The 23,512-nt window shown below is 39.6% G+C and overlaps 1 protein-coding gene across 4 annotated transcripts in view; it reads left to right on the forward strand.

Annotated features, from left to right (window-relative positions):
* The first annotated feature begins 284 nt into the window (after window positions 1-284).
* LOC140483683 (inter-alpha-trypsin inhibitor heavy chain H3-like) overlaps window positions 285-23,512 on the forward strand; it is a 94,258-nt gene continuing 71,030 nt past the window's right edge. For 2 of the 4 annotated variants that reach the window (XM_072582056.1, XM_072582057.1), the window contains exons 1-12: window positions 286-425; window positions 512-568; window positions 1,408-1,437; window positions 3,842-4,005; window positions 10,341-10,445; window positions 11,673-11,835; window positions 11,944-12,054; window positions 12,134-12,262; window positions 12,345-12,461; window positions 18,806-18,974; window positions 20,089-20,214; window positions 21,563-21,744. In XM_072582056.1, coding sequence (XP_072438157.1) covers window positions 336-425; window positions 512-568; window positions 1,408-1,437; window positions 3,842-4,005; window positions 10,341-10,445; window positions 11,673-11,835; window positions 11,944-12,054; window positions 12,134-12,262; window positions 12,345-12,461; window positions 18,806-18,974; window positions 20,089-20,214; window positions 21,563-21,744 — 1,443 coding nt within the window. In that variant the 5' untranslated portion in view covers window positions 286-335. Of the gene's footprint in view, window positions 426-511; window positions 569-1,407; window positions 1,438-3,841; window positions 4,006-10,340; window positions 10,446-11,672; window positions 11,836-11,943; window positions 12,055-12,133; window positions 12,263-12,344; window positions 12,462-18,805; window positions 18,975-20,088; window positions 20,215-21,562; window positions 21,745-23,512 lie in introns of all 4 variants that reach the window. The other 2 variants (XM_072582058.1, XM_072582059.1) reach the window with 2 other exon arrangements.

The raw sequence follows: 23,512 nt of genomic DNA on the forward strand, positions 1-23,512 counted from the left end.
ATAATTAAGTTGTCAGTTAAATTAATTCTCAATTGCAGTTGTGGATGAATAACAATTTGTGCCAGTGCCAATCAGTCACCTGAAAATTTTTTTTAAAAATCAATATTGAGCTTCATATACAGAATATTCTTTGGACCTGACTGTCCAGATTTCACAATTTGTCCAAAAACATTGTTGTTTACTTTAAATTGCATTGCTGTTTACATTGTAACCTTTGTTGGGTCAACACTTTTCAGTAATTGTGGGAGTAGGGTCAATATCACTGTTGCTCATTAACAGAACTCAGAATCAGACCTCGACCCCGATAGCTCAATTGACCAGAGCATTTTTGCAAAATGAAGTCGGTACTGTCCTATATTTTAGTAATTACTATTCCAGCATTATTATCTGCTGATTACATAATAACAGAATCAGAGCATCATCAGGTAATGTGTTATTTAAAGCACCAAATAGTTAAAATAACTTTATTCTTAAATTCATTGACTTGAAGTTTAGATATTTTACTTTGCAGAGAGATGATACAAACTATTTGTCAAATGTTCTGAAGCTGCCAGGAAGAATACTGAAGGTATATTTAGCTAATTTGTAGATGTAAACTTATTAAGCTTAATTTAATAACTGGAAAAATTATTTCAATTAAGGCATGAAAGTATTAACTATTGATTATGCTTCATGTCTGAGCTTCTTTCATCTGAGTCATTGTTCCCATCAGTTGGGATTCGCAAATCACAAATCTAAGATTGATTTTGAAAAATGCAAATCAGTGTACCAATCTAGGTAACCTTTGCAAATAAAATCTTGTGTGAAAATAAACCAAGGACAATGAATCATCATTGAACTCTCAGGTTTGACTTCAACCACCATCTGGCATCCAATTTGCCTTAATATTATATACATCTTCAATCCTGTGTGATTCTTTATTTTGCTTCATTCTTGATTGACAACAGTTGTCAATGCAGCCACCAACAGCAGACAGTCTTTGCACCAAAATGTTAATTATTATGGTATCTTTATTTCAATAATGTTTTAATCAATTATGTTAGATAGTACTGTATCACTTTTAATTTTTATCAGTTGCTTTGGACAGTATTGCAATAAAATTGAAAATTCAGGTTTCGATCAAAAATAAAAAGCAGTTGCAGCCTGAGATATAGAGAGGTATTTTATTATTAGCTTCAAGTATCCAATTTATTATTACTAACAGTACATTGTCCAGTTTATTAAATGATAATATATTCTGAGACTGCCATGGGACATGAGCCTCCATGGATTCATATGGTGCAACTGATGATTCACAAAATTATATTTGCAGTTTAATTTTATTCCTGATGTTACAATATTTGTGTACTTTTGGTATTGCAAATGCACTTTATAACATTTTTTTATCCTTTTCTTGGTTGGCAACAGAAAAGAAGCACCAAGGAGAATGGCAAAAAGGCAGGTTTGGTTTCTCTCATACTATTTATTTCAGTTACATTTTTTTCACTATGCACAATACCCCAGCTATGTATCTTTCAGACCAGGGTTGACAGCAAACATGGACCAGGTATCTTTTAAGTATTAATCTTATTAATTTTAATTAACTAAATTATAGCTGGGAGAACAACAGCGCATCCTTCTATATATTTCTCTCTCTGCATGTCTGTGTCTTTGTAACTCGTTTCCAGTTCTAACCTGCTGAGTAACTGAGAACCAATCTTAGCTCCTGGTGGTCTGCAGATTGTAGGATCTCACAGCCACAAAAATAGAGTTCACAATCACTATGAAATTCTTTGCTGTGACATTATGACATCCTGGGATATCCCAATTTTAAAAAGGTTTTTTTTATCCTTGCATTCTGCAGTTACTTTAAAGACCCAAAAATAAAATGACATGGTCCTTAAAAATTGGTATTTGTTTTAAATGTGTTGTGAGACTTTTGTCAGTTCTTGTAAATTGTCTTTTTTCTCTCAATAATAGTTTGATTTTGTTTTATGTGTTTAGACCTATGATTCTGTAAAATACATTTCAGATTATATTAGTTGCACACTGTGAGCATTTATAGCAAAAACCTTGGTTGTTGGTTGGCATTTTTCCATCTGCATGAGATGATGGGGAATGAAAACTCAGAACTTTGGTGAAATTAGATAAGATCATCCTCTGCACTCCTTTTGATGATTAAGAAAATAATTATAGCGTCACAGAATCATACAGCACAGAAACAGAACCTTCAGTGCAACTCATCAGCACCAACCAGGCATCCCAATCTAACCTAGTCCCATTTACCAGCACTTGGCCCATATCCCTCAAAACCCTTCCTATTCATATACCCATCCAGATGTCTTTTAAATGTGTAATTGTACTGCCTCCTGTGGCAACTTGTTCCATATACGCACCATATACGCAGCTGTATTCCTGATGCAGGACTTTTGCCCGAAACGTCGATTTTACTGCCCCTCGGATGCTGCCTGAACTGCTGTGCTTTTACAGCACCACTCTAATCTAGAATCTGGCTTCCAGCATCTGCAGTCGTTGTTTTTACCATATACGCACCAACCTTTGCATGAAACAGTTACCACTCAGGTTCTTTTTAAAACTGTCTCCTCTCACCTTAAACCTATACCCTCTTGTTTTGGACTCCCCCTACCTGAGGGAAAAGACCTTGGGGATTCACTTTATCTCTGCCCCTAATGTTTTGTAGAGATTTACCTCAATAAGATAACCTCTCAGCTCCAGGTAAAAAGCCCCAGGCTAGTTTAAGCCTTTCTCTCTGTCACTCAAACCTTTCGGTCAAAGCCACATTGTTTTAAATCTTTTCTGCATCCTCTCAAAGTTTAACAAAATCCCCTATAGAATTCTGAAAAATAAAGTCTTCTTAAGCTTCTGAAACTACATGTCATCATATTTGCATTCTCCTACTCACAACTGATGACTCCATTTTTATCAATCATCAGCTGGAGTTTCCCATTTGTTGTGATCGATATGGATGACTTTCAAGCCTGCACCCTTGCTTTGGGTGGACTGCCGACCTCTTGTCATGGGATTCTTTACCAAAAAGAATATTTTTGAAGATGTGACAATTTTCCATCCTGTATGTGTGTCCAAGCCAGTGATGTCTTGCTTGATTAATATTATGTTACTGCATAATTTCCAAACCAGACAGAGTGTTTACCTTTAAGGCAACAGTGATCTTCTAGTATAAAGAGTCTCACCTCACCTTCATTGTACAGAACATTGAAGTCAGTGCAGTTTGTAATTAGTCAGGGGTGTGAATGCTGCTGCTGTTGTGTTATGAGGCTGCAACATCAGCAAACATTGAACCTAAACTATGTGCATATGTTATCTATCTTATAGCACTGTAAATCATTAGTGTTGTTAATAAACATAAAAAATCTCTTAACAAAAGCTCAGACTTTGTGGTATATATTACGTGGGGTATCATACAGGAAAGCACTAAGGTCGTGTCATGCTGGCAGTGAAGTTTGACCCAAAAAAAACATTAATTAATGCTAACATATTGGCAAGGACTGTTTTATTGGTGACATATGCTGTCAATGATATTTCAGAGGCACCAGAAATGGAAGTGATTGAGCCTTTGTTCTTGGTAGCTACAAATTGTCTATGCATTGTTTCTGTACAGCGATGTGTTGAAGATACAGGTCTTGTAGATAAACATTTTGGTGTTATGAATCAGTTTTTTTCTTGTCAGTCTTATGACATGAAAGTTTGGACAAGACACTTTTTAATCACAAATATCACAGTAGTGCAGCTTACAGTGCTAATTTAAGACAGATTTTCTAATAATTTTAGTCTCTTTCATGAATTGCTTTTCCCTGAAAAATTATACTTTAATTTCCTTCAGGGAAGGGATCTTGAAATCTATAATATGAAGATTGATTCCAAAGTTACTTCTCGATTTGCTCACAACGTGGTAATCAGCCGGGTAGTGAATCGAGCAAATAAGTCAAAGGAAGCTTTCTTTGAAATGGACCTACCCAAGACAGCCTTCATTACCAATTTCAGCATGTGAGTATCAGCTGCAGTATTAAGCAAATTAGCACAAATGAATTGTTTGCATTTTTGATTATTTTCTTGTATAAACCTGGTAAATTTGTGGAGACTGTCGTTTGAAAATATCTGTATTCAATATTGATTCCTTGCTGATGGATTTAGAATGTTGCCATTAAAGGGTGTAAACAGCATGAACACTAAACTAACATCTTGTTTAACTTGTTAAAGAAAAACTCAAGCAAAAGGAAGAGATATTAAAAAAAGGGCAGAAATCCTATATGGGTACATTCTTTGTTTCCTTTTAGCTTTGGATTTAATGGAAGATTGTGTAAATATTGCACAATAAGCAAAAGTAGTCAACCTCTGTTGTGCTGTGCCATTTTGTTACAATTTACAGTGCTGCAAACTAATAAATGAAGAATGCAGCTTTAAAGCTGAATATTATACAGCAGTATAACCAGTAGATGGAGAGCATAACATTACTGTAGCTCCCAAAATCTAGTTCTTTTCTACTGTTTTAATACACTATGTTCAAGATCACTTGCCAATTGAAGTGTAAGAAATTTGTGTAATAGTAAAATACAAAATAAGAAATAAGAATAGTTCTACCAATCCATTGTTCTATTTACACCATCACAGATCCTACTTGTGATGAGGCAGCTCATTCTGGCATGGTTAGATTGTCCTTGATTTTTTTTTTCAGTGAGGTTGTAAACAGCCCAGACTCTGAAAGGTCTGAGAGTTTGGATAGATTTTCGGATCCATTTGTTTACAAATAGCAGATACTGCCTCAGAGAGAAGGCTTTCAAGCTTAACAAAAGCTTGTATAATGAAAGAGGAGTGGCCAGTCCTAGCAGCTGAGTTTTTGATTCAGTTCAGTAGCAGTTTGTGTGAAGCAAAGCTGCTGAGGGCAAGCTCAGGCTGGACCCTCCCTCCTTCTAACCTCACGCCTGTAAGCCCTTGTTATATTTTGGCTTTTGTGTCAAAGGGTTTTTATTTTGATGTTGCAAGTATTTCGGAATAGCATCAGTAAATTGGGATAGCTTATTGTGTTCGGATATGATAAGTTATTTTGGTATTCTATTTTCTGTTCTTTGTGTTTCATTCACTTATCTTGTAAATATCTTCTGTTTTTGTTTAAAACTAAGTAGTCTGACCAGTTAATTCTCTCCTGGAATAGCCACTGTACACTTGCTTAAATCAAATAGCAAAGTTAGGGTCTGGGCTACCTTCTTCAAATGTTTTGAGGAGTCTGGACTGATCCATAACATACCATACTTCCTTAGAAGTTCATTTTTATCTAACTTTTCAACAGAAAGAAGGCAGGTTGGGAGTTAAAACACGATAGGTTAGTTGCTTCCTTTGACCTTGCCCAATTTTTGTCCTTTATAGTCTTAACCTGCAAGGATCTTCAAGCAACTGAGGCACCAGCCTAAAGCAGGCAGAAAGGCTTCATTCATGTATGCAAATTGGAACCAACTACTGATGTAGATGGTAATGGTTCTGAAAGAGTAATGTTGGAGACTCCTTTAACTTCCCACCCAAACTGAATGTTATTAGGATTTGGATGGGAAAAGGGTGAACAACTTAGAATCTTCGAAAGTGAGAATTAGGTTCTTAGGTCTCCTCATACTTGTAGCAACTTACAAATGTATCTTGTACCTGATTTTCACCATGTAAGAAACTACATCTTCATCATAGTCATTTGGTCCACTCACAAGTGTAATCATAGACACAATGTGTAACCACCACACACCACCCCCCGACCCCCCCAATTATTTCCCATGGATATTCCACCTAACCTATACATCCCTGAACACTAAAGGTCAACTTAGCACATCCAATCCACCTAACCTGCACATCTTTGGACTGTGGGAGGAAACCGGTGCAGACATGGGGACAATGTGCAAACTCCACGCAGACAGTTACCTGACGGTGGAATCGAACCCGGATTCTTGGCGTTGTGAGGCAGCAGTGCTAACCACTGAGCCTCCGTGCCACCCCATCTTGTTGAAGACAATAGCAACTTCCTGTTAGGAAACATTGTTGGTTTTCTTCTACCACTGTTGTTCAAGTAAGGCTTTAGTCATAGTCAAGGGAAGAGGATTGTGGCAGTGTTCATACCGGGAGTAGGTAGCCTCTTACTTCAAATCTGGTGAAACAAGCACAGAAGTATGAGTTAGTAGACCTGGGAGGAGCAATACTGATTAGACATTCATCAAAGAATCAAATAGGCAAAGACCCACCTTACGTTCCCCCTCACCTCCATCCAAGGCTCCAAGAGCCTTCCACATCCATCAGAGATTTACTGCGCTTCCACACATGTCATTTACTGTATCCATTAATCTCAATGTGGTCTCCTCTACGTTGGGGAGATAGAAAGCCTACTTGCAAAACTCTTTAGAGAACATCTCTGGGACACACGCATGATGCAACCTCACCGCCCCATGGTTGAACACTTTAACTCCCCCTCCCACTGCCAAGGACATGCAGGTGCTGGGCCTCCTCCATCGCCAAACCCAAACCACCTGACGCCTGGAGGAAGAACGCCTCATCTTCTGTCTTGGGACCCTCCAAACACACGGGATCAATGTGGATTTCACCAGTTTCCTCATTTCCCTTCCCCCCACCTTATCCCAGATCGAACCTTCCAACTCGGCACTGTCCTCATGACCTGTCCTACCTGTCCATCTTCCTTCCCACCTATATGCTCCACCCTCCTCTCTGACCTAAAACCATTACCCCCACCTCCATCCATCTATTGCACTTTCAGCTACCTTCCCCCCAGCTCCACTCCCTCCCATTTATCTCCCCCCCCCCCCCACCCCCAAGGCTCCCAGCCTCATTTCTAATGAAGGGCTTTAGCCTGAAACATCAATTTTCCTGGTCCTTGGATCTTGCCTGACCTGCTGTGCCTTTCCAGCACACTCTAAACTTGACTCTAATCTCCAGCATCTGCAGTACTCACTTTCTCCAAAGAGCCCAATGAGTATAGGCCAAAATCCCTGTTGGGCAAAGGGGAGGAAACTTTAAATTAATGGCGCAGAATGGGTTGACTGAGCCAGAAGTTAAAAAGGAGTGCTTACTTACCACTTACAATGAGTATTGCGTTGAAGCAAGCTGGTAACATGAGGCATGGCTATGAATGGGAAAACAGGAACCTTAGAAGGAATTGAAACTGACATTTCTACGCTGGAGAATGACACAAGGCCAGAACTAAGGTGACAAATAGGCAATTTGACATCCTAGACTGACTGAAGAAAATGATAGAAAGACTTTTGTGGCTGTGATAAAAATGGGAGATCCATAACTTAAACCAAGGTTCAGGTGGAATAAATTTATTCAGGTCATAGGCACCACGCTATGTTTGGGTAAGTCATGGGACAGTCTGACATTGTTGATAGGGCTGTGAAATATAGGAAACCATCCACTTTGTCCATGAAGCAGGAAATATCAACCTTGTCTACAGAAAGGAGAACCTCCATTTTGCTCACAGAAAGTGGGAACCATGCATTTTGACCACAGAAAGTGGGAAACATTTATTTTAACTACAAAGGCTTGGGTAATATCTCAATAGCAGTACAGAGATACACTATAGCTAAATTACAGGGTTTAAAAAGTCTTACAATGCATACAATTCCATGTGAGCCAACATTGAAGTGTGATGACCAATGTCCACAGATTTAGGACACAGTCAAGATGAAACTATGTGGCACAGAGATTCAGAATATTGCAAAAGAAAAAAATATTTGTTTCAACAGAGCAACCATCTTCCATGAAGGGAATTCATGAGTTTAAATAACCCCCAGATAATGTTATGAGGCACGTTCCACTGCAAACAAAATCCAGGAAATTAAAAATCCTCCATATAAGGCAATGGGCTGACCACCTGTTTTACCATGAATGTCAACCTCAGTGAAAGACATCCAAGGTGTAAAAGATCCTTCGTGTACAGAAACTTTACAGACCATGCAGAGTCAAGAACCGAATCAAAGTCAACAATCCTCAAGTCAAAAATATATCAATCTTCCTAGGCCAAAGAGGATGTCTTCCAGAAGAATTGTGAACTCCCCAGACTGCCTGAATTTGGGAAGTATTGGGGCAAATTGGTTAGCAGCAATTGAAATTATATACATGAATGTATAAATGTTAAATACAAGAAAAAAGCTGGATTGAAATGTTATACAAGTTAATGATTCCAAAAGGATTCATATTGGAGTCTGCATCAAGGTCCGCCCATCTGTTGATGTCACAAAGACTTGGATGGGGAAAGATAGAACATCTGAGGATCTTGTATACCCTGGGTCTTCTCACTGTTTTGTTATGATGGTTTCATTTTTCATGATTTTTGTGGACTTCATTTTGCAGAGTTGTGGGGTTACCTAGACTTTTTTTTAACAGATCAATGAAGAGTCACACTGGAACTTCTTTTAACAAGATATTTCTTGGAAACCATCTGGTTCCAGACAATTTCTGGTCCTGCTAAATTGAACTTAGTTCATGCAAATTAACTAACTTTTTTTATGGCTTTGTGTTGTGGCTATTCTGTTTGAACAGTGTTTTGCATTCTTGGCAATGATTTTGAATTCCAGTTGTGGAAGCCGACTAGAAGGAAAGAACTGCTTAGCTTGAGACATCTGTTTTAAGGCATCGTTGTAGTGAACTCAATGTTAAATCTGATTGCCTTCTTGAAGAGTAACTGGAAGAATCTTAATATTGTGTTTCCTGAGCATGCTATGCCTGCCAGAGATATCTGCCTACGTTAGTCACAACAGTTTTCACATGCCAGAATGCTAGACTGACAGCCATCTGAACATACTGCACCTATCTTTCTTTACTACAAGAACTAAAGTTATTGACCAAAGTGAAACTCTGCACAGAGAGATCATTTTTTTCCTCTGCTCCTTGTGTAACTGGTTGTGTGTTTGTATGTGTTTTGGGTTATTTAGAGGAGTAAATATTGATATTTATGCATTACAACTTATGTATTTTAAGCAATTCTGTGTTTTGGTGAAATACTTTTTAAAATGTGTTTATTAATGAAAACTGATTGATGAATCTTTAAATTCTATGTCCAATATAGTGAGAGCATGTTCTTACTAAATTAGGAACTGGGTAGAACAAAGTTTAGATTTCCAAATTAATCTTCCAGAACATACAGGAGAAAATGAATTGCTCAATATCTGATGCAATTCAGGCTTTGTTCAAAGCTAGGAAGTTGATTTCCAAATGCAAAACCCATGTGTTATTAATCGACTGGGCACAGTCCATGTTGGTTATAGTTAAGCTCTTTATTATACTGGACACAAGCCAGACTTCCACTTGGAATTCCAGGAAATATATAAAACACTCCAATTCTCTGAATTCAATGTGCTTGGAGCATTCAGTTCAGAGTCAAAAAAATTATTGGACTATTTACAAGTAATTTCAATAAATGGGTATAAATTGCAGATAATAAATAGCTTGAGGTGAACTACAAATGAATGGTTCATAAACTATCGAACCCTTTGTACTATATTCCAATTCTTTTTGTGTTTCTAATTAATTCCATTTATTTCAGTATTCAGAATCAACACTTGATCATCTGGAAAAGAACAGTTGATTCAATTCACTTCAATCTGCAATATATTTTTTTCCTATCTCTCTTTTTTTTCTGTAGATTTGCAATCTATGAGGACTACTGAAAATTCAATGTTCATGGGACTGTCTCTCTGTGGTTATGATTTCTGTCTGCTTTATGCCTTATCTCAGTCCCAGCCTTCAGGATTCTCCAACCCAGTGTCTGACATCCTTTTCCTTGTCTTTTTCTCCAGAGAAAGAGTTATCCTTATTGCTGTTTCCAAGACTCATTTGCTCATTTTTCTGTATTCATGTCCATCTGAAGTTGAAGTGGTATTTTAAACTCAGACTGCTAGGTGTACACCAGTGTTTAAGTCTGGTACAGACCTAGATACATACTAAAAATGTGTGTGTCCTTACAAGGAATGAAAGGATTTGATTTAAATCTGTTCATTTTGGTTCTTGTAGCAAAGATAGAGAAGCTTTCCAAGATGTCTATGTTCATACAAATTGAATATATTAATTAATAATGGTGCAAAATAGTTTCCCCTGACCTCTATCCAGGCTCTCCAGTCAAAACAGTCATAAATATTTAATCAACACATGTCCTGGCAATTAAAAGATATGTCAAATGTGATGTAATAATTATAAATCTTACTGTGTTTTACAAGAAGACTTTTTTTTACCAAAATAAAGAAAATGTGGAAGACTTGTGGAGCATATATGAAACAAAATTAAGCAATCAGGCTCCTGTTATACCGTCCATGTATTTTCTCTCTCTCTCTCTGCAGGACTCTAGATGGAGTGACTTATGTAGGAGCTGTAAAAGAGAAGGAAGTTGCTCAGCACCAGTACCAACAAGCAGTTTCACAGGGACAGACTGCAGGACTTGTGAAGTGAGAGTAATTTTATTTCACTTCAATGATAACTTTGATCTTTCAATTGTTTATTTCCTTTACTATCTGATGAGTGAAAGGCAGTAATAACAGCAAAGAAATGAGAATGAAACTTCAGTAAGCAGGGTTCATCATCCCATCCAATCCAAAACAGATAAGCCATTGTCCATTTGTCATCACCTCTGGTCAAGCCAGTTTTCAACCCAACTGGCTAAAATTATCTTAAATCTATGCTCGCTCAAAATTTCAAAATGTGCCAGTGTGATATGGTGATTCTACTGTTCTGAGCACTCAAAAGGAATACAGCTGAGAAGGAGTTATTCTGTGAAAGCTTCAGCTCTTGCTTGTAACCTGCATCTGGGAATTCCCTGCTGATAATGGAACATCACAGAAAAACTAATTTATATTATATAAACTGAAAAGATTCCATCCAATCTAAAGGCGTAACTTGAGCAAACCTAATTGGTAAAGTGGGCTGTGAACCATAATCCATTTCTGGTAAAGGGAAAGCATTCATTTAGTCACTCATCCAGCGATTTAGTGACAGCACATCCTGCTCTCCAATGTTTAGCATTCTGACATGCAAGAGACAAGGTTGAGGGTTCATGAAAGCACTCTGAGTAGAGAAAAATAACTTGTCAATTTGTAGGTAGCACCAATAATGCATAAATTAAATAATTAATTTTTGCTGTAGTTCAAATTCAAATCTTTCATTGAGAAACTTCAAATAACTAACTGATACCTCATGATGTAATTCTTATGATGGATATAATTGGTATGATTGAGCTCAGATTTTATATAGGTCAAAGGAGTAACCATGTGTTTCTGATCAACTCAAGTAATTTAATTGCATTAAAGAAATGCTTGAAATTATTTTCTTCTTTACATCTGACTTAAGTCTATCAATTAACATTTTGTATGGATTATATAATTATTTCATTGCTATTTGTTGGGCCTGTTTGTACGCAAATTGACCATCACATTTCCATATATTAAAACAGTGACTACAATTCAAAAGTAATTTGTCACTGAGATGCATTTTTTAAGACATTCTGAATTTGTTGAAGGCACTACTTAACAAACCATCAATCTTTATGCCACCCTTGTCATTTTTCATATAAACTTTACATTGGCATAACAAATTAATGAGAACTTGCTCCTTACAATATCCATCATCTTACATGTACAAGATTTTAACTGCAGCTTTTTGTTTTCTATTAAACGAAGAGCATCTGGCAGAAAAATGGAGAAGTTTAAAGTGTCAGTAAATATTGGAGCAACCAAAAAAGTCACATTTGAACTAACATATGAAGAATTATTAAAACGTAACTTGGGGAAATATGAGATGAACATCAAAGTAAAACCCCAACAGTTTGTCAAAGAATTCCAGGTACATTTCTACTACTTGTCAGTAATTACTAACATATTTTAGATGTGGCTGTTCTGATTTTCCGATTTGATAACTAAACATTCTTGCATTTTTATATGCTGTTTCTAGATTGATGTACATATCTTTGAACCACAAGGCATTTCCTTTCTGAATGTTGATGCAAAGTTCTTAAAAAATAATCTGACTTCACTTGTGAAAAAGACACTTACTGCAACAAGGGTAAGTGGCTATGTACATTTTGTTAGGTTAAACAAAATAATAACTATATAAATTAACATTGGGTCACTGTTTCATTCAGGGCCATATTTCTTTCAAACCAACTCTTGAACAACAGCGCAAGTGTCCTGATTGTCATGAGACAATTCTGAATGGAGACTTCATCGTAGTATATGATGTCAATAGAGACCTATCTGCTGGTAGTGTTCAGGTAATTGAACATTATAATTAAAATGGAAGTTTCATAGGATTTTTTATTCTGATTATTTTATTTTATATTTTATATTCTTTAGATTGTAAATGGATATTTTGTGCATCATTTTGCACCTGCTAATTTACCCAGGATCCCTAAAAACGTCATTTTTGTAATAGACCACAGTGGATCGATGAGGGGCACAAAAATGCGTCAGGTAAGGAAAGTTTTTTTGGTGGAGGAGGGAAAATGAAAATCACTTGTTTCTCGCTCTCTTTCCTACCCTGATGTTTGTGTGTCAACAACCATTCCACACATTCACCACCATGAAAAAGAAGATACCAACTCAAAAATTGTTTTATAGCCAGTGAAGTTTCTGTAGAATAGTTGTTGTTTAAACACGTTAGTTTTGGAGGTCCTTGATCGCAGTTACTAATATAGACACCTGACTGTCTGTAAGCAATTTTGTACATTAGCTTGCTGAACTTGAAGCTAACTTGCAGACTTATCATCAACCTGAGCTAGAAATCCTCTCAAAAATTTAAGCTAGTTTATTGAGTTTGATAAGAAACAGCAGTTCAGATATATGCATTATTTAATGAAATGAAAAAGATGGGAAATATGTGACTCATGACAGATGAGAATGTTTGATTTATCTCAAAGCCATTCTGTAGAAGAGAGGAGTGGGAATACAGACCCCGATAGGTTTGGAATAGTTGAGTGTTTGTCCATGATATTTTACTGTTCATGGTGGTAGTCTTCGCTGGTAAGAGTCCTCGTTCTTCCTTCTGAATTATTTCAGGGAACTCCTTGATTCCATTGATAAACCTTATTTTGGGGACTGGCAATCTATGCTACATCAATTCTCCATCTGAACCATCTTGGCCAATGACCATTAGGCAGTTATACATGACCTCAGCATGACTGTTGTCCCTTTGCTCACCTCTATTTGAAATTTAGTTGTCGTTCCTTCTCAGACCAAAACATTATTATCTCCATAACAACAAACTGATGATAAGAAAGCGCAAACCTGATAAATATTTGGCAGCTGTACAATGGAACATCATGACTTTGGTGATTTTGATGACCTTTTCTTTGTTTTCATATGCTAAAGATTTGTTTTATGTTTGGAGAAGGCGTGTTCATACTGCTAAATGAGGTAACATGCTGCACAAGAAATACTAAATATAAGGGTGACCTCATAGAGGTTTACAAAATTATGAGGGGCGTGGATAGGGTAAATAGGCAAAGTCTTTTCCCTGGAGTTGGGGAGTCCAGAACTAGAGGATATAGGTTTAGGGTGAGAGGGGAAAGATATAAAAGAGACCTACGGGGCAACTTTTTCACACAGAGGGTGGTGCGTGTATGGAATGAGCTGCCAGAGGAAGTGGTGGAGGCTGGTACAATTGCAACATTTAAGAGGCATTTGGATGGGTATATGAATGGGAAGGGTTTGGAGGGATATGGGCAGGGTGCTGGCAGGTGGAACTAGATTGGGTGGGGATATCTGGTCAGCATGGATGGGTTGGACTGAAGGGTCTATTTCCATGCTGTACATCTCTATGACTCTATGAGTCTATGACATAGGAACAGAAATTAGGCCATTTAACCCATCAAGTCTGCCCTGCCATTCAATCATGGCTGATAACCCCATTCCCTCCTTTTCTCCCTTAACCATTGATCGCCTTGATAATCAAGAACCTACCTATCTCAAATATACTCAATGATCTGGCCTCCACAGCCTTCTCTGGCAGTGAATTTCATAGGTTCACCACACTCTGGCTAAAGAAGTTTCTGAGGTAAAAACAATGACTGCAGATGCTGAAAACCAAATACTGGATTAGTGGTGCTGGAAGAGCACAGCAGTTCAGGCAGCATCCAACGAGCAGCGAAATCGACGTTTTGGGCAAAAGCCCTTCATCAGGAATAAAGGCAGTGAGCCTGAAGCATGGAGAGATAAGCTAGAGGAGGGTGGGGGTGGGGAGAACGTAGCATAGAGTACAATGGGTGAGTGGGGGAGGAGATGAAGGTGATAGGTCAAGGAGGAGAGGGTGGAGTGGATAGGTGGAAAAGAAGATAGGCAGGTCGGACAAGTCCGGACAGTCAAGGAGATAGTGCTGAGCTGGAAGTTTGAAACTAGCATGAGGTGGGGGAAGGGGAAATGAGGAAGCTGTTGAAGTCCACATTGATGCCCTGGGGTTGAAGTGTTCCGAGGCGGAAGATGAGGCGTTCTTCCTCCAGGCGTCTGGTGGTGAGGGAGCGGCGGTGAAGGAGGCCCAGGACCTCCATGTCCTCGGCAGAGTGGGAGGGGGAGTTGAAATGTTGGGCCACGGGGTGGTTTGGTTGATTGGTGTGGGTGTCTCGGAGATGTTCCCTAAAGCGCTCTGCTAGGAGGCGCCCAGTCTCCCCAGTGTAGAGGAGACCACATCGGGAGCAACGGATACAATAAATGATATTAGTGGATGTGCAGGTGAAACTTTGATGGATGTGGAAGGCTCCTTTAGGGCCTTGGATAGAGGTGAGGGAGGAGGTGTGGGCACAGGTTTTACAGTTCCTGCGGTGGCAGGGGAAAGTGCCAGAATGGGAGGGTGGGTCGTAGGGGGGTGTGGACGTGACCAGGTAGTCACGGAGGGAATGGTCTTTGCGGAAGGCGGAAAGGGGTGGGGAGGGAAATATATCCCTGGTGGTGGGGTCTTTTGGAGGTGGCGGAAATGTCGGCGGATGATTTGGTTTATGCGAAGGTTGGTAGGGTGGAAGGTGAGCACCAGGGGCGTTCTGTCCTTGTTACGGTTGGAGGGGTGGGGTCTGAGGGCGGAGGTGCGGGATGTAGACGAGATGCGTTGGAGGGCATCTTTAACCACGTGGGAAGGGAAATTGCGGTCTCTAAAGAAGGAGGCCATCTGGTGTGTTCTGTGGTGGAACTGGTCCTCCTGGGAGCAGATACAGCGGAGGCGGAGAAATTGGGAATACGGGATGGCATTTTTGCAAGAGATAGGGTGGGAAGAGGTATAATCCAGGTAGCTATGGGAGTCGGTGGGTTTGTAAAAAATGTCAGTGTCAAGTCGGTCGTCACTAATGGAGATGGAGAGGTCCAGGAAGGGAAGCGAGGTGTCAGAGATGGTCCAGGTAAATTTAAGGTCAGGGTGGAATGTGTTGGTGAAGTTGATGAATTGCTCAACCTCCTCACGGGAGCATGAGGTGGCGCCAATGCAGTCATCAATGTAACGGGGGAAGAGGTGGGGAGTGGTGCCGGTGTAATTACGGAAGATCAACTGTTCTACATAGCCAACAAAGAGACAGGCATAGCTGGGGCCCATACGTGTGCCCATGGCTACGCCTTTGGTCTGGAGGAAGTGGGAGGATTCAACGGAGAAATTGTTAAGGGTGAGGACCAGTTCGGCCAAACGAATGAGAGTGTCAGTGGAAGGGTACTGTTGGGGACGTCTGGAGAGGAAAAAAACGGAGGGCTTGGAGGCCCTGGTCATGGCGGATGGAGGTGTAGAGGGATTGGATATCCATGGTGAAGATGAGGCGTTGGGGGCCGGGGAAACGGAAGTCTTGGAGGAGGTGGAGGGCGTGGGTGGTGTCTCGAACATATGTGGGGAGTTCCTGGACTAGGGGGGATAGGACAGTGTCAAGGTAGGTAGAGATGAGTTCAGTGGGGCAGGAGCATGCTGAGACAATGGGTCGGCCAGGGTGGTCAGGCTTATGGATCTTGGGAAGGAGGTAGAACCGGGCAGTGCGGGGTTCCCCGACTATGAGGTTGGAAGCTGTGGGTGGGTGATCTCCTGAGGTGATGAGGTTCTGTATGGTCTGGGAGATGATGGTTTGGTGATAGGGGGTGGGGTCATGGTCGAGGGAGCAGTAGGAAGAGGTGTCCTCGAGTTGGCGTTTGGCTTCTGCGGTGTAGAGGTCAGTGCGCCAGACTACCACTGCGTCCCCTTTATCCGCTGGCTTAATGGTGAGGTTGGGATTAGAGCAGAGGGATTGGAGGGCTGCGCATTGTGAGGGTGAGAGGTTGGAGTGAGAGCCTGGAGGAAGAACGCCTCATCTTCCGCCTCAGAACACTTCAACCCCAGGGCATCAATGTGGACTTCAACAGCTTCCTCATTTCCCCTTCCCCCACCTCATCCTAGTTTCAAACTTCCAGCTCAGCACTGTCTCCTTGACTTGTCTGGACTTGTCCAACCTGCCTAGCTCCTTTTCCACCTATCCACTCCACCCTCTCCTCCTTGACCTATCACCTTCATCTCCTCCCCCACTCACCCATTGTACTCTATGCTACTTTCTCCCCACCCCCACCCTCCTCTAGCTTATCTCTCCACGCTTCAGGCTCACTGCCTTTATTCCTGATGAAGGGCTTTTGCCCGAAACGTCGATTTCGCTGCTCGTTGGATGCTGCCTGAACTGCTGTGCTCTTCCAGCACCACTAATCCACTAAAGAAGTTTCTCCTTATCTGCATTCTAAAAGGTCTTCCCTTTACTCTGAGTCTGTGCCCTCTGGTCCTAGTCTCTCCTACCAATGCAAATATCTTCCGAACATCCACTCTGTTCAGGCCAATCAGTATTCTGTAAGTTTCAATTAGATCCCCTTTATCCTTCTAAATTCCAATGAGTATTTACCTAGAGTCCTCAACCATTCCTCATATGTTAAGCTTTTCATTCCTGAGACCATCTTCATAAGCCTCCTCTGAACCACCTCCAGGGCCAGTACACACTTCTAGAGATATGGAGCCCAAAACTGTGCACAATACTCCTAATGTGGTCTGACCAGAGTCTTAGAGATACTGAGAAGTACATCTCTGCTTTTATATTCAAGTCCTCTCAAAATAAAAGCTAACACTGCATTTACCTTCCTAACTACAGACTTAACCTGCAAGTTTACCTTGAGACAATCCTGGAGTAGAACTCCCAAGCCACTTTCCACTTCAGAGTTCTGAATTTTCTCCCCTTTTCGAAAATAATCCATGCTTCTATTCTTACCAAAGTGCATGACCTCACACTTTCCCTCATTATATTCTATCTGCCACTTCTCTGCCCACTCTCCGAATCTGTTAAAATCCTTCTGCAGTCTCCCTGCCTCCTCAATGCTACCTATCCCTCTACCCATCTTTGTATCATCTGTAAACTTAGCTGGAATACCCTCAATTCCTTCATCCAGATCATTAATGTCTAAAATGAAAAGTTGCACAACACCATCCTGAGAAAAATGCTTTTATTCCTACTGTTTGCTCTCTGCCAGACAGCCAAGCTTCTATCCATTTTAGCACCTTGTCTCTAACACCATGGGCCCTTATCTTACTCAGCAGCCCCCTGTGCGGCACTTTGTCAAAGCTCTTCTTGATAACCTCCATTGACTCTCCTTGGTCTGACCTATTTGTTACTTCCTCAAAGAATTCTAGCAGTTTTGTCCGGCATGGTTTTGACTTCCCTTGATGAAACCATGCTGACTTGGCCTATTTTACTATACACTTCCAAGTATTCAGAAATCCTTCACAATGGACTCCAAAATCTTGCCCACGACTGAGGTTAGGCTAAACAGCCTATAATTTTCTGTCTTCTGCCATACACATTTAACAAACTCCCAGTCCTCAGGGATCCTCCCTGGTTCTAGCGACTCCATGAAACCCTGAAATAATTCAGTTTTAAAGGGGTCCCCAACTTCCAACAGCGCAAATACACAAACAGTAAAGTGATAATAACCAGGTAACCTCCTCTTTTTCTTTGAAGTGGGATGCTGTGGGATGTTTTGCAACTGAGAGACAAGTGGGACTTTACTTTATCATTCCATCTGGAAGGTGGTACTCTCTCAGTATAGCACTGAAGTAGCAATGTAGAGTTTTGTGCTTCACTCTCCACTGAAGCAAAGGCAAATGTTTTGACATTGAGCCAGATGGCACCAAAAGGTGTTGAATTGATCAATAAGATGTAGATGGTTGAGGTCCAGTGAAAGGTATCCCTCTGATTATTCCCTGCTTTTATTGTGCTGCACCTTTATCCAATGCTTCGATAGAGCAGCTGATAGAGATGGGTTGAGTTTGTGTGATCACCTCATTGGAATTTAGCTTTGGTGGTTCGTGGTACTTGTCCAGCAGTCAGGAAATATTATGCTGTGAAGCATATCATCAAGTGATCAATGATCAATTAATGCCAGAAATGCTGATTATTTTGGTTCAGTATTTGAGGTTCACTGAATCAAAATGCACAGATGTAGCCTCACATTGAATCAATAAAGAATAATTGATGCATATTCACTTTAATTTAAGAAAGAAGACAATAAAAAGTAAACAGACTACTAGATTAAATCCACACTAGAATATGTTGACACTACTTCCTTAATATTGTTAATATTTCAATACTTAATTTATATATTTATTCCACTTCAAATTATTTCATCAAAATTCTTTGTCAGTTCAGCTATGATTCCTAGGTACCATCTTCACAGGATAGCAACTTGACATGAAAAATGGCATCAAAGCCTGTTATGCACAACAACTAATCTTTTCGATGAAGATGATGCTCTAAAGTTAAATTTTTAAACTGATGTTTTGTCCCCTCCAGACAAATGAAGCTCTTATAAAAATTTTAGATGATATGGACTCAAAGGATCACTTTGGAATTATTATCTTTGATCATTCTTTTGCAACATGGAAAAATGCAATTTTTCAAGCAACTCCAAACAATGTGACTGAAGCTAAACATTTTGTGAAAAAAATTTCAGCCAAAGGAGGTAAAGATTACTGTTTATCCCAATTGGAGATGAGACTTTCTTGTACTAAGCTCTTCAAAATTCATTTGCAGAAAATGTAATTCTTCAAAGCAAATCCCGAACTTGTCTCTGCAAGAGAATTAGACTCTGAATTAATTCTACTTTAAAATGTCAATATCTTACAATAGATTGAAACAAGTATAAACTTTAATACTACATTTTACAGTCTCCGGGTGTACAAGGCACTTTTCAGCCAATGAATTACTTATGAAGTGTTTGTAGTCTCTAGTATTATGCCAGTAGACGCAGTAATTAATTTGCTCACAGCAAAGATCCCACAAACAGCAATCGGATTAGTCATCAGTCACTAGTTTCTAGTGTTGTTGGTTGAAGGTAAATGTTGAGCACTACTCCTCTTCAAAAGGTGTCATGGAATCTGTTACCTGTGGCAAAACAAGAAGATTGTGCTTCAGTTTGGTTGACATCTGAAAGATGACATATCTGCCAATGAAAAACTACTGCACTGAAATATCACCCAAAGTTATGCACTCAAACTCTTGCGTAGAATTTGAACATTCTAACTGAGGTAAGGTTACTACTATTAAGCCAGGCTGACAAGATACTGGAAAGCCTTGTCTATGTATCTTAACAAAGATCAGAAACATGATAATGCTGTTTCCATATTACAGATGTAATAAAGGCACCAAATATCCAGTATTGTGCACAGCTTGCAGTTATTTATTCTGCACTGGAAGATTGCAGTAGCTTCAAGTGGTGTTTCTTAGAATAATTTCTGCCCCAGAATCCTTTTCCAATCCATCAAAACCACCAGTGCTGCACCAAAGAATTTCTTTGCTTTCTTTGGAGTTTGGACTGCCTCTCGCAGAATGGGCTTTTGGTCAATTCATTCTTTGCTGATGGACAATGGCAGAGCAACACAACCAGATAGAGTGTAGTCTACAGTTTTCAATGTGGATACACTTATGACCCATTTTGCTGGAATTATATCCCAGAAAGCAGTTTTCAATTCTTAAATATTGGCGGTCATCTACAACTTAGCAGTCGAAAAATGTTTTGGTGGCATCACACAATCAGACTGCAACATTTTAAAATATAATATTGCCTTTTGTTGCAGGAACAAATATAAATGACCCTATGCTAGAAGCAGTGAAACATCTGGATAAGGCCTATCATGACAAGCTTCTGCCTGAAAGAAGTGTCTCCATGATTATTTTGTTAACTGATGGTGATCCAAATGAAGGTTAGTGAAAATAATTGCCTTCTATACAGGACTTGTGAGAGTCTAGCTAACAGATCTAAAGCTTAAAACTGAACAGGGTAATGGAATACCTGAGACCAACAATTATAGAATCCCTAAAGTTGCAAGCAGGCCATTCAGTCAACTGAGTCCACACTAACCCTCTGAAGAGCATCCCACCTCGACCCACCCTAACCATACACCTCCTCATCCACCAGTCTGCACATCCCTGGACATGATGGGCAATTTATTATAACCAATCCACCTAACCTGCACATCTTTTGGAATGTGGAAGAAAACTAGAGCACTCAGAGGAAACCCATGCTGACATAGAGAGAATGTGCAAACTCCACACACACAGTTCCCAAGGATAGAATCAAACCAAAGTCCCTGGCAATGTGAGGCAGTAGTGCTAATCATTGAGTCACCATGCCACCCCAATACTGACCCTGGTGTTCTGATGCTTGCTATGTAATTATTTTTAAAGTTTAGCTTCTTTGGTAATGGAGAAAATTCAACCATCAATTTCTTAGAAGCTGATTCCACAAGCAGTGGAACCATATATCATGACCATATACTTTTTAAAATATGATCAGGACATCGGTGAAAACTATTTTTCTTCAAACTAATGCCAAGGGATCTTTTATATCCACTTGGTAGTGTTTGATTTCTTGATGAAAATGGCATCTCCAGTAGTGCAGTGTTCCCTCAATACTTCACTGAGAGTCTAAATTCCATGTTCAAGTCTCGAGTGGAACATGATCCACACAACCTTATGGCTGAGAAGTGACGGAGCTGTTCAAGACACAATGTGCCCCTTCCATTTCTCCAAGCGCAGATCAAAGAATGCAGGGTGATATTTGAATCACAAGCTGCTTTTTAATATTAGAGATAAAACATACAGAAAAATGATTGAGAGTGGATTGATAATATTTCTTCAATAAACATTTATGTAGTATAAAATAGATCAACTGTTTATGGGAAGCTAAGTTATTACTGAAGTATTTGTTGCATGCAATGTAAGGTACATGTAAAGTTGCTATATTCTTACCAGGTATCAGGGCTGCTCTCACATTAGGGAGATATGTGATTTAACCAGAAGTTCATACCTCAGGTGAGGGGAGTGGTTGAGAAGGCGAATCCTTCATAGTAGTCTCAGCAGGTGTGGGAATTGATTGATCAGTGATTAAAGTATTGTTGGCAGTCATTCTAATTATGGGGCTTCAACTATTAACACAGTGTCAAGTCAATCTACCATTCCTAATAGAGCCCCTTAACAAGTCTGTAAAAATGAATTGTGTTCATTAAATGATTGATTCCAAAGTAAATTGTATGTTTACTTTTATTACAGGAGAATCAAACCCAGTAAAGATTCAGCAGAATGTTAAAAAAGCTGTCAATGGCAAATACAATGTGTATTGCCTTGGGTTTGGTTATGATGTTAAATACAGTTTTCTAGAGAAAATGGCACTTGAAAATAATGGTATAGCACGGAGGATTTATGAGGATTCAGATGCTCCCTTACAGCTCCAGGTAAAATGATTATTAAATATTTGGCTGATTAACTATGGCCCTGAGTTTTCTCAGAGTTGATGCCAAAGCCCTATATGCACTCGTGAATGAAAATACATCCACTCTTCCAGTAAATTTAAACCATTGCTGTTGGAGCATCTCTCTGGGTAATTGCATGCATTGTACTGAGCTCTGTGTTTTTTTTATGTACTTTGTGATATTAAATGGCATGATGGCAGAGAAGTTATACCTTGCAAGTATGCTGCTGACCTGCAGTTAAACAATCAGAAACACTACATATTTAATTCAGTCTTAGTTTCACTTGAAGTGTGGCATGTAAATCAATAAGGAATTTCTATCTGACTGAGAACAACCCATGATGAGTATTTTTTTACAGATAAAATGAAGGAGCAGTTAAATGCTGAATTTGCTGAGATGGTGGTGAACCAATGACTCATGAAAATGGCTATCACAAAAATGCAATATTATAGGTTTGAGACCTGAAAGATGAATGTTGAAAATATTGACTGAATTAAATATGTTTGTCACACTTACTGATTCATGTCTGTTTTGTGATGGAGCCTCACTGTAGTCACCTTGGTGAATAAGCTTCGGATTAATTTTCTGCCACCTACTTCTATTTAGGTTGGAATCTAAAGAGTTTGACTGGTTGAGTGTGGTAGAGAAACATTACATAGTATTTGAACAAGAACTGGCTCTTTTTGATTTGATTTATTATTGTCACATGTACCTAAGTACAGTGAACAGTTTTGTTTTGCATGCAATACAGGCAGATCATAACATACAAAGATGATAGGGTGATCAAGCAGAGCAAGGAATACAAAATTATGGCTTCAAAGAAGGTACACAAAAAGCAAGATCAACATTAGACTTGAAATTTGAGAGGTCCATTCGGAAGTCTAGTAACAGTGGGGAAGAAGCTGTTTTGAATCTGTTGGTGCGTGTATATAAGATTTTGTATCTTCTGCCTGATGAAAGAGATTGGAAGAGATTACAACCAGGGTCAGTGGAGCCTTTGATGCATTTCTGAGACAGCCATGTGTAAACTGAGTCAATATATGGAAAGTTGGTTTGCGTGATGGACTGGGCTGTGCTCAGAATTTTCTGTAGTTTCTTACAGTCCTGGAGAGAGCAGTTGCCATACCAGATTGTATTGCATACAGATGGAATGCATTGTAAGGTGTATCTGTAGAAGTTGGTGAGAGTCTTTTATGGACATGCCAAATTTCCTTAGCTTCTTGAGGAAGAAAAGACATTGTTATGCCTCCTTGACCATTGCATCAACGTGGGTAGTCCAGAAAGATTGTTGGTGATCATCACTCCTAGGAACTTGATGCTCTTGGTCATCTCTACCTCAGCTCCACTGATGTAGATAGGGGCATGACCTCCTCCTTGCTTCCTAAAGTTGATGATCAGCTCTTCAGTTTAGCTGCAATTGAGGGAGAGATTGTTATCTTTACACCATGCTGCTAAGCACTGTATCTCCTTCCTGTGTCCTATCTCATCATTGTTTGATATCCGGACTACAACAATGGTGTTGTCAGCAAATGTGTAGATGGCGTTCAGATGAGATATGGCCACATAGTCATGAGTGTACAGGAAATACAGTATGGGGGAGAGTACACATTCTTGTGGGGCACCGGTGTTGATGATTGTCTTGGAGACAGTGTTGTTGCCTATCTTTTTTTAAACATCCACAATGCAGACATGGTAGAAGTCAGGTACAAGTTACATTGGTGTGATAGACATTAATACTGAGACCTTGAGA

The sequence above is a fragment of the Chiloscyllium punctatum genome, chromosome 12 (genome assembly GCF_047496795.1).
Source record: "Chiloscyllium punctatum isolate Juve2018m chromosome 12, sChiPun1.3, whole genome shotgun sequence".
In the NCBI taxonomy this organism is placed as follows: Eukaryota; Metazoa; Chordata; class Chondrichthyes; order Orectolobiformes; family Hemiscylliidae; genus Chiloscyllium; species Chiloscyllium punctatum.